Here is a 12,407-nt window from a genome sequence, read left to right as displayed (position 1 = left end):
TGACTAAAGCTTTACAAAATTGACAAACTGCATAAAAATACATTTAAGTTAAACAGAAATATAAAAAAATTACAATCACGTAGTTTACTAAAACTTTTTTTTACTTAAATTAAAACTGAAATTAAAATAAATTAAAAACAAAAATACAAAACCACTTCAAATTTAATACTTAACCAAATGTAATTAAACTAAAACTGAAATAAAGAGAAATGTAAAGAAATGACAATAGCACTTAAAATTTACTAAAGCTGAACAATATATAATAAAAAAAGACAAAATACCATAAAATTTGCTTATCACATTTGCTTAGACTCAAACTGATATAAAAATAAAGATAAACAGAAATATAAAAAAATACAAGCATAACAACAAAAAAATAATAATCAGCAAAAATTAAATAATCAGCTTCAAGAATCGTCTAAAAACACTTTTTATAAACACAACTAACACTATCTTCTCTATTCTTTTTGCATTCTTATAATTTATTATACAATTAAAGGTGCTGTATGTAAGATTTTGACTCTACTAAAGCATTAAAATAACATATTATGTTTGCGCATATTTAAGAAAAATGCTTGTTTATCTGAAAATCAATGCTACAGTCAGTTATTCTCCTTTGAAAATGTGTGTTCCAGGACGTAGTGTTTTGGTTTGTGAAACTCACCCTCTGCCAGTTTACCCAAATATATTTTAGCACTCCGTGCTGCCAGTTGCCGGGTGAAAAACAACCCTCTCCATTATTTTTAATTTGGACTGCAATACCTAGTTCAACCACTCGGTGTCAATCCTACATACAGCACCTTTAACAGAAAGCAAATTTTAAAAAAGTACAAACGAAGCCTTTAAAACCAGCGTACTCTATTCTTTTGCTATTAAATCTGTTTGCTTTTTATTATATAATGTTAAAAAGCCCTTGCTACGTGGGCTGCGTTAAGCTAACTGAGACTTGTTATAGCACTTGCATATCATTGCACTTTTACTGATTTGGTTGCATCCATTGTCCTCAATTGTAAGTCTCTTTTTTATAAAAGCGTCTGCTAAATGACTATATGTAAAAAATAAAATATGAATAAATAGTATAACTCCATCTAGTAGAAAGAAAACTTCTGTCAGCTTTGGCAGTCCTCGCAGGCGTGGACTGCGCGGTCTGAACAGTTACTGCACATTGCTTTTGCATCTACCATATTTCCTGTGCTACGCTGCAGACGTGTTGGGAGTGGCAGGCGTTGGTAAATGAGAATGTCTTGCAGTTGCATGCGATTTATCAAAGTCTCCATGCGCCGCAGCTCGGCACGCCGCAAGACTCTTGAACTCTATTTAGAGCACAGTTAGGTAAACCCACAGTGATCCTGGCTGTCATAGCTTATGACAAAAATCAATAGCCAAACCAGTGTGTCCAACAAAGGCCTGCCTGTGCAGCAGCGACTGCAGCGGAGATTCCAGCGCTCGCATGACCTGCTTCGTTAGCGCGCCTGCGTGTGTGTGAAGGCTTTTTATGTGGGACACGAAAATCTTGCCTTTTCTCTCTCTCCCTCTCTCTTGCTCTCCCCTTCCGCCTCTCTCTTTTTAAAGCGTGGCATAAATCCGGGAGATGAAAATGTCATGGAGCAGGTTCATTTTGCAAAGAGGTTTTGATTGCCATGCGCGTGTAATTGATTGTTCCAAGGACAGGGGGAAATCTAGAAATGTCATAACAGCCTCTGCTTAGGTCTCTCCTGCTGCTAGACAATCAATGAGAAGTAAAAAGAGCTATCGATCGGCGCACGGCAAAAACTGTAGCCTGAGACGGCAAGGAGATCCGTGGCCAAAGTGGCACAGACCGCCAGACCTGTCAACAGCGCCTCAGAATTAGAGGGTCTCCTGCGACGCTAGCGTTACCTTTCGCATATTCGCAGAGGGCCAGAGATGTTGCAGCTGTTCGCCCTCCCGAACCGATCGATGATAGAAATGTTACCGCTACGGGGGTAAATGTTTGATGACGTGCTGATAGAAACATTAGCATTAGGGCAGGTGGCGTGCGTGGAAAACGAGAGCGCGGCGGGAAAAGTTCTTGCCTGAGTGTTGCGTTTGTTCCTTGAACTAATGCAAATCACACCCCTGACTGAACGCTGACTGACAGATTTACCCCCAACAGAACCTCACACGTCTCGAAGGGGATGATTAGCCCGCCGCAGTGGCACGCTAAAAGGACACGTCCAGCAAGATAACCCCAATGCCTCGTAGAGCGTGATTTTAACTGTTATTATTACAGTTCCCTCTGTATTAGTGGAGTTTTAAAGCAATGTGTCTAATTCTGTTGCTGCATTGCTGACCGATGCGGTATATGAATTATTGCTTTTTGTTTTCATGCTGTGTCCTTTTTAGCTTCTGCCATATTTGACTACAATCTAGTATCTGTGGCATGAGTTTGACTGAACACATGGCAATTAAATTTGAAATTTTTTACATTATATTATTGAACTTGATATGCTAAGACAATGATATAAGACAATGTAAATGAGTAATCAGTAGGGAGTAAAAACAAAAAAGAATATTTTATATTACATTTTTAAATAAATAAAAAAATCTAATATTTGTGACATGAGTTTGGTTGGACACACTAACACCAAAAACCATATAAACAAAACTATTTATTTTGATATGCCGGTTGGATGATGAGTTGTATATCATTCTATCTTTTTAATTAAATTAATTTTAACTATTAAATTTATACTTGATAAACAATAATAACATGTAAATGACATCAGTAATTGAAAAATAGGAATAAAAAATAGACATTAATATTATGTTTTTAAATATAAAATTAATTGTGGCACGAGTTTGATTAGACACAACATCACAATCAAAATAGAAGCAAAACTATTCTGCTATGCTATTGGTTGTAATTTATATATATATATATATATATATATATATATATATATAGCAGAATAGTTTTGCTTCTATTTTGATTTTGTGATAAATTAAAATAAAATTTAATAAATGAATAAAATTTAATAAAATAATGAAAAATTATAATTGTAAATATATTTTATTATACTTGATCAGCTTTAATACAGTGTAAATTAGTATTCAGTCTTTGGGAGAGAGGAATATATATATATATATATATATATATATATATATATATATATATATATATATATATATATATATATATATATATATATTATATAATTTTTCACTAATCACTTTATAGTAATATCATTCACTAATCACTATATAGTGTATATCAGTTGAGTGGACTATATCAGAAAGGAGACAGTTTTAAATACCAACCCTACCAACTGACATTTTTAAATATCCACCACATGCTATTATGTTAATGCCTACATAATATATTTAAATATAATGCATGAAATAAATGTATGAAATAAATGTTAAGAAATAATAAAGATGTACACATTATCTCTCATTCAAACTTGGCTCCCAGCTCGTCGATTCTCCTCAATGGATTGTGGGAAATAGTGCTTCAGTGAGTGTACATCTTTTGTACACTTGAAATCAGAATGCATTGTGGGTATAAAGTAGTGAACGAATGTAGGGAATAAAGTCAGCTCTACAAAATGGTTGAGGTATAGTGCATTACCTGATATAGTGCACTATACAGTTATAAAATCTAGTAATAATACAATTTATAGAAAATTGTATCATGTTTGATTATAATAAATGGCTACCAGATTTTATTTTTTATTTTTTTATTTAATCAATTTAATCAAACTTAAAGTTTGTCTTTTTATTTTAAGTATATAAAACATATTTAATCTCACTTTATAATACATTTAAGAGTTAGAAATATTTTTGCTTGATGCAGATTTGTTACTTTTTACTTTGATCATTTAATTTCTTTTTATCATTTTGTATTTATTTAGGCAACTATTAATAAGCATACAAAAAAGACATGTGACCTGCTGGGGGTCGTGACCTTCTAGTCTTGACAGGTTGTAGCTGTGGTGCTCATGTGGGTAATTCAGGTTTGCGTCTGCGAAAACTTCCTGATACTTTCTTCTTCATCTATCAAAAAGCCAGAACATGAAAAATAAGCCTAAACTTAATATATTCTAAATGAAAAGTGCAAAAGTTACATCTTACTTGTGTCATTTCTATTGTTCTGTATTGGTTTTAAAAGCTGCTTCAATCAAGAGTTGAACACAGACGTCTGATGGATCCTCATTTTTAAGCGCTGTATTAAATTACACACGTATATTACATTTTTCCATGCTTTAACTTTTTCGCCTCTTTTTTTAATATCTTACTCTTTCAACTGTCTTTCTCCTAAAAAAAGACCCATATAACTTCATTTTAGGTGCATGAAATTTCAAGCAGCACTTTTTTTTTTTTCCACAAGTATATTAAAACGACGGTGCCAGAGGAAATGATACAGATTACACTCTCTTTGATCCATCAAAGTGCAAAATCAGTAACTCATTACAGTTTTTGTAGGTTTAGAATATGGTTCATCAAAATGTCTGACACCATTGTGCAAAAAAAAAAAAAAAATACATCACTGTCGCTTTTACAATTAAAATCGTTTTTGTTCCAGCCTTTGATCACACTTACAGTAATAAGAACTGACTCTTAAGAAAAAAAAACATAATAATGCCGCTACTGTATATATGAATCAGATGTGAAAAGCGCATTTAATGCTAGAGTTTCTCTTCGCTCTTCTACAACCATTTGGCTGGGAATCAGGCAGCTCTTTGAAATCCAGCTGCCGCTGTCTTATGCCAGGAGTCTTTCCCAACGGATTAATGTTATAAACACTTAGTGGCTGATTTATGGTGGACACCTTAGGTTTTTTGACCTCTGAATATCCCTGTCTGAAGATATAAATTTGTTGTGACACAGATTGGAGGGTTTACAGAAGTTTATGACATGCTAAATCTCTGCACAGGCGTGCCAGTGCCTTATTCTGTAAGCCTAGTTGGACCGATGGCTGTTTTCATTGCTCTGATATGGCGCAGAAAGCCCAACGACGGCACGCGGGCCTGCGGCGAACGAGCCTGGCTTCTTTGAGAGGTTAAATGAATGAGGTGCCATGCACGCACGATTACGAAAGGCATTCATGTATGCGCTGCTTTGACCAAATCAGAATAATACATATTGAATATTACTGAAATGAATACAAATAACCCACGTCAAGGATTAAATTATGCTTTGGTTGTTCTATTGGCTCAGACATCAATAACAGAACAGGGGGGTGGGGTTCGACTGCTGCTGGCCTGCTAGCATGGCCGCGTCCTAGCAGTGGATTATGGGAAAGGCTGGTGTATCTCATGTCTGTGGGAGTGGTGTCCTTGTGTTTGATCTTGTACTCCGAAATCCTGCCACTTGGCAGGGATCACAAGCTGGCTAACACGAGCTCCCTGTTCCAAATGGGTAAGGAAGGGAAATGTAACCGTTCATGAAGGGATTTCAGAGAGATCTGGGCCTGGACGGTTAACATGTGCCTGTGGTTGTATTAATGTGTATCCCAGATGCTCAGACGGTGGAGAAATTGGAGCCCAGGGAACAGTGACTGCAATAATGCCACCCACATCAGTTTATGAAATGGGTGCCTTTTCCAGCTTGATAGGGGTTTTAAAGGAAATCAATTCTTTGTATTAGCAGACAAATAATAATTAAACTAAATATATTTTAATACTGAAGAAACTGCTTAATTTAATCGCCATACCAAATTAATTTGTTTGCTAGGCAACACTGTCTTAGGTAATTTTAAGCATAGCAATTTTACAATTAATGTCAAAATACTGTAAAATTAGCAAGTATTTTGTTTAGATTGTCTTGAAGTATAAGAACATGGTTCCAAGCTGAGTGGATCTAGCAGCATGTCCAAGTAATGAAACATGCATTAAAGCATTTTAATTGCTCTGAATGAGGCACTCCTCAGACCTGTCCGGATTTTTTATTAGGTTGAAGAGTATTACATGTTCACTAAATTGCAGTGTGGTTGACTAATGCAGGATTCATTTGGCCATCTATCTTTCATCTGCAGTCCAAATAGCAGTTGATTGATTCCTCCAGGTGTATGGTGTCATGGTTACTTTGCTTGTTTAGATTGTAACGATCGTAAAATTCTTATAAACACAGAGATATGCAGAAACATGCCAGTCACTGAAGGAAAAACGAAATCACATTGCACCATGATGTGTTTCGTTGTAATAGAACGAGGATTGTGCAACAGCGCAAAGGAAGACAGGGTTAATTCCAGTATCCATATTCTGCTTCTGCTGTCCGTCATTTTACAAGTCAACTGGTTGAGTGATTTACAAACCGTTGAGACACCAGCCACACAATCTCACTCCTTTAATTTCAAAACTATATATACACATTGCAATACATAAAACATGATTCTACTCTTGGAAACCACTAGTGCATGAGCGCATTTTTGGGATGCAATCATCCATCGGAGTCAGTCATTTGAGAAATCTTCATTGCAGAAGATCAAGGTCGTGGCATGTCGGGAAGCTTTCGTACGGGCACGACGGGCTCCTTGTTGGAGGGACCCCATTCTTTGGGTTTGTTTGGAGAGGCTAAATCCTAGCTCCATCTTTATCCATTTGCTGACATCGGTTCCCCTCCAGGCTTACTCCTGAGGCACCTTTGAAAAATTGATAAAAAGTCTTATTTTCAGATCCAAAGGCACAGGACATGGCGAGGGCTACACAGTGTAGCACTTTTAGCTCTCCTATTTGAGAGTTGCTCTCATTGAGCATCACCAGCTCAGAAAAATATTAACCACATGAAAGGCAAGTGCCTGGCCCGGGCTGTTAGGTCCTATGTATATTTAACTGAGCACATCTGCGCGTAATAGCACTTGAAATTCAAAGTGCTATCCAAATATGCGTTCATAAAATATAGATGATCTTGATTTTTCTTAACCGCGGCGATTGATGTAATTGACGGCCTTGGATATATTTTATTAAGTGAATAATACAGTACGGTTTAAGAAGTGATGAAAGACATAGGAAATGATTTTGAATCTAGTCAATAATGGCTAATTTGTAGCCAGCAAATATTCAGCGGGGATCAGAAGGATGCCAGGTTGCATTTAACTATTTTTAGGTTAACTGCATTTATGTGCTCTTATGATGTTTTTGCCTCATTCTGAATGAGAATGATTGACAGTAAATAAAAACTTTCCAGACATTGTGAACCCACTTTTTAACCGTTTAATCTTTAAAAGTGAAATATATCTTCAGATCAAGTTTATTGCATACAGGGCTATTTTAGATTAAGTTTTGCGATATGCAGGAATCAGCTAGGCTCCTATCAAATGTGATAATGCTCATCACCTTTTACTCTGCAAGCTTACAGTAGTTGTAAACAGATGAAACCTTTAGAAAACTAAGTCAGTGACTTATGAATCACACACACTGCCAAATTGCCCTCTATTACCAGAAGAAGATTACAGGCACACAAGCTTCTGTGAGAAAAGATTACAATGCTACACTTGAAGGATGACAGTATTTCAGACACAATTTCTAATAATAAATGACATCAAGCTTCATTCTTGTATTCTCCTGTTTTCCCCTTAAACCTTTGATGCTCACACATATATTGTATATATACCTAAAAGACAATCAAATTTGTTTTGTTTGTACAGTTATAACTAGGGTTGTTTTTTTATAATACACTTATATGTAGTTATTAAAAAAGGCAATAAAAATAGTGCTTATGTAGCATAGTAATGCACAAACTGATGGTCATGCATTTAAAGCCTTTGGATTATCTGCATTTGATGTCTTTTCTCATGAAATATTGATATATGTGATTATTTATGACTCATATGTTTAATCACTGTATCATGTAATTAATCCAATTACATTTCATTTGACAGCCCTGATAGAGCTTTTCTCTGTTTGTTCTGTTTTCAGCATACGAGCCAGATGATGATGTTGGTGTCCAAGAGTCGATCACAGGGGAGGAGGGCGAAAATGAAATGCAGGCCGAGGATGAGAATTCTGAGAGGCCCACATCCAAGGACAAAGAAGACAAAGACATAGACAACAAAAGCAGCTACAGCTTCCAGAACTCTCCAGTCAGTGTCCTCTCCAACCAGGAGGTTGAGCTGGAATCCCGTCTGAGCGATGGCAGTGACAGACTGTCTGACTTTAAGACCTCACCACCAGGAAGTCAGAAGGACACAGAGAGCCAGGGCTCAAAACTGAAGGATGACATGCACAGTAGCCTGGAGAAAATGAGGGCTGCTTATGCCAACTTCCTTTCAGACTCCTACTGGTCAAGGATTGGACTAGATTTGAAGGTTGCTAACGCTGGCAGCAAAGCAAACTGTGACAGCACCAATGGGAGCACCAAGAGCGAGTTTGACTGGCACCAGGACGCACTTTCAAAAACCCTGCAGCAAACGCTGTCCCCGAAACCTGTGTCAAAGCCTAATCTATTCAGCTCTGTCCACCTGTACAGGCAAAGTAGCAAAGCGTGCGGCACAGTCTTTACAGGAGCCAGCCGTTTCCGCTGCAAAGACTGCAGTGCGGCATATGACACCCTGGTGGAGTTGACGGTACACATGAACAAGAGTGGCCACTACCAGGATGACAACCACAACAGACAAAACATTGCCTCCACTTCATCATCCAAGAACCGAAAGAGGAACCTTCAAGACATGGAAGGCAAGGAAGATGCACAAAAGGTGCTGAAGTGCATGTTCTGTGGCCACTCTTTTGATTCTCTACAAGACCTAAGTGTCCACATGATCAAAACGAAGCATTACCAGAAAGTGCCTTTGAAAGAACCTATTCCAGTAATCACTCCCAAATTAGTCCCACCAGCAAAGAAACGTGCATTTGAAGCCACAAGGCCTTGTTCGCCCGACTCCACCACAGGGGCTTCGGGTTACAGTGCGGCACAAAGGTCTTCTGGCCTCGCCAACGCTCCCAACAACCGCTACGGCTATCAGAATGGTGCTAGTTACACATGGCAGTTTGAGACATGCAAATCTCAGATCCTAAAGTGCATGGAGTGCGGAAGCTCCCATGATACGCTCCAGCAGCTCACCACTCACATGATGGTCACCGGCCACTTCATTAAAGTGACAAATTCAGCCTCCAAGAAAGGCAAACAGCTAGCCCTCGATCCTCTAGCAATAGAGAAAATGCAGACACTTGCTGAGCCACCAGTGAACGAACTTGAAGGAGAAAAGATTTCTCCAAAAAGTACAGCATCTGGTGACTCTGAGAGGGCTACACCGAGGGATATGTCACCAGACAAAGCTGATAAGGAAGACAAACCAGATGAGGAGGACCGGAAGTCCACTGATGCTGATTTCAAGTACCCGTACTTGCGAGAAGAAGACCTTGAGCAGGGGTCCAGCGGAGGCGGTGACATTCTCAAGTCTTTGGCAAACACAGTGGCTTCAGCAATCAATAAAGCTCAAACAGGGACCCCCAGCTGGAGCGCTTACCCCAGCATTCATGCGGCCTACCAGCTATCAGGGGTGATCAAGACCGCCTCCTTTTCCTCTTCTTCTCCCATCCAGCTCAAGCAGAATCTTAACCACAAGCACAGAGCCATCGCACCCAAAGGGAAGTTCTATCAGGGACTTCGGGGACTTGAAAGTTTCCAGGGACATCACGATTCGGACATCAAAAAGGAAAGAGGTGGTGCATCTGATGGCAAAGAGAGCCAGAGCAGTAGGTTTGATCTGTTGGAGAATGATGACAGTGATTGTCAAGATGATTCCTCCTCCTCTTCAAAGCTGGATGCAGACTGTGTAAGTGAAGAGAATGACACAATCAAAGGGAAGTTGAGCCCAGCTTTCTCTGACAGAGGAAACCCGTCACCTAGCCCCCCTGCCAGCAACGGGCACAGCAGTTCTTCAGAGCTTGTCAGCGACTCCCAGGAAGTCCTTAGCATAAACCCTCTAAGCGCACTACAGTCTGTCTTGAACAATCATTTGGGCAAAGCAAACAAGCCCAGGCCCGAAAGCATACTCTCCCATCGCACACAATCCATCTTTTCAGAACTGAATAGAGGTTTAGAGAAACCAGTTTCAGCACTCTCAGCATCTGCTGCCATCAGGCCCAGCAATAGCTTCATGTACACAAATGACGACCAGCCAATAGACTTGACAAAACACAAACACAACAAACCAAACGCTTCCCTCTTATTGCAGTCCTCCACTCCAGTGCCCCAGAAACATGCGCTGTCTGACATTGCTGACATGGTGAAGGTTCTTCCAAAAGCCACAACCCCAAAGCCCTCAATGCCAGCGAGAGTGCTTGCAATGAAGCTGGAGACTGACGTACGACGATTCGAAGACGTCTCCAATGAAATGTACTCGGTTCACAAACGCAAAGGCAGACAGTCCAACTGGAACCCCCAGCATCTGCTGATCCTTCAAGCCCAATTCGCCTCCAGCCTTTTTCAGACTTCTGAGGGCAAGTATCTCCTCTCAGACCTCGGGCCTCAGGAGAGGATGCACATCTCCAAGTTCACTGGGCTTTCCATGACCACCATCAGCCACTGGCTCGCCAACGTCAAGTACCAGCTTAGGAAAACAGGAGGGACCAAGTTTTTGAAGAACATGGATACTGGCCATCCAATCTTCTACTGCAATGACTGTGCATCTCAATTCAGAACGCCCTCTTCGTTTATATCCCACCTGGAGAACCACCTGGGTTTCCAAATCAAGGACATGAACAAACTACCCATAGAATATCCGACTAAAGTAACAGAGCCTGAACTTTCAAAGGCGCTCAATGTCCGGCCGACGGATTCGCAGATCACAGAGGAGGAATCTGACTCAAAGTTCAAATGTAAGCTTTGCAGTCGGACATTTGCCAGCAATCATGCAGTCAAACTTCACTTGAGTAAAACTCACAGTAAATCCCCAGAGAATCATTCACAGTTTGTGGAAATGGACAAAGAATAGCTTTGTTGATTTTTACTACTTGTAGTTATCTTGTTGGTAAATAACTGTAATTGCTCTGCTTTTATAAAACACGGGTCAAGTTGTCTACTTTTTTTTTCATAATGTTTTAAGTAGCATTACGTAGAATGCTTAAACTTCAACTTCAGAGTCAACATTTCATCATATCGAGGACTAAATGGACACACTGGCTGGGTTAGAATGAAGTGTACTGTTAGAAAATAAATAATTATAAAAAGATTAAGAAGTCATTGACGTAAGACTTTGCACCCTGTTCAAATGCACCACCAGTGATGAAATGTATTACTGCTTGAGACATAAATGCTGATGTTTGCATGCAATAGCTCTGGCTATGACTACTATTTATTTGTATGATATGGCAAGTTTTAACTGTATTACGTTTAACAACAAATTGACCGATGCATTACCTGTAATTTGCAGATCTGATCATGCACTTGTGAGAACACACAGGTGCTCAGACAGGTGGCCATACACACATTAAAAACATTTACTGAAATGTACATTATATTTGCTCTGTAAAATGTTTGTGTCGCAACGATAGAACAGAAAAGCACTTTAATAAAAGTTTAATCACGTTTAGGCGCCGATTCAGTGTGTGGGCTTACAGATTTGGACAGGTTTGACGTGAGGAAGTCTCACATTAATGTATATTTAGCATCGTAGAAAAAAAGTGTCTCATCAGAAAATGCTTAGTGAGACAAAAGAACACTGCACCTTTTATACCAATACAAATAAAGCATTAACGTTTTCTAACTGTCTACAAGTCTTCACTTCAAATCCATTATTATTGACTGGAACAAAGCAGAATCATTGTTTTGTTTTATTTTTTTTTTTACTTATATTAACTTATATTACATGATTATTTTAAAATAGTCTTATTATAAATTAAAGTGTGTTTAATGTCAGATTGCAACCCACACAAACAAACAGTGTTCTTAATTAAGATTTTTTTTTTTATTATTGGGAAGGGGTGAAATGATTCAGTTTTCATTGTTTTTGTAGCCAAGACTACATAAATAAATATATATATTCATTCATTAATCGTCACCAATAACAATTAACCCTGATGATGTCAACTGACTAATATATATATATATATCATCTGAACTTTTTATGCGATTTCCTTCCTTTTTTTTTTTAACAACCATCCACCAATTACCACTCCCCATCGTATCTGTTTTATAACAGGAAAGTGACATTTGATAGTAAATGGGAGAAAGCACCTGGTGATTTGCGCATCCTGACACCGGCGTGCCCTCCATTGTTGGAAATGAGCAAGCAATCACGATAGCTCATCAGATGACTCCTAATGCAGTTAAAGTATTCCGCAATAATTCCTCCTTGCATTTATAATTACAGCCATAGAGCTCACACCTCAGTGCACAGATTAAAGCCATAAATTATTTAGCGCCTTGCCTCACCGATGGATTCCTGATTCCCTCCGTTGAGCCATTATGCTTCAGAATACCAACTTCCTTTAAATGGAAGCCCGAGG

The 12,407-nt window shown here is 38.7% G+C and overlaps 1 protein-coding gene across 1 annotated transcript in view; it reads left to right on the top strand.

Annotated features, from left to right (window-relative positions):
* Positions 1–11,670, top strand: part of LOC113041267 (teashirt homolog 2-like) — a 53,659-nt gene extending 41,989 nt beyond the window's left edge. Inside the window, exon 2 of the mRNA XM_026199707.1 lies at positions 7,878–11,670. Coding sequence (XP_026055492.1) covers positions 7,878–10,894 — 3,017 coding nt within the window. The 3' untranslated portion in view covers positions 10,895–11,670. The remainder of the gene's footprint in view (positions 1–7,877) is intronic.
* Positions 11,671–12,407: the final 737 nt, after the last annotated feature.

Source organism: Carassius auratus, chromosome 23 (assembly GCF_003368295.1).
Source record: "Carassius auratus strain Wakin chromosome 23, ASM336829v1, whole genome shotgun sequence".
In the NCBI taxonomy this organism is placed as follows: Eukaryota; Metazoa; Chordata; class Actinopteri; order Cypriniformes; family Cyprinidae; genus Carassius; species Carassius auratus.
Note: the sequence above shows the minus strand (reverse complement) of the source record. Positions and strands in the feature narration are given on the sequence as shown.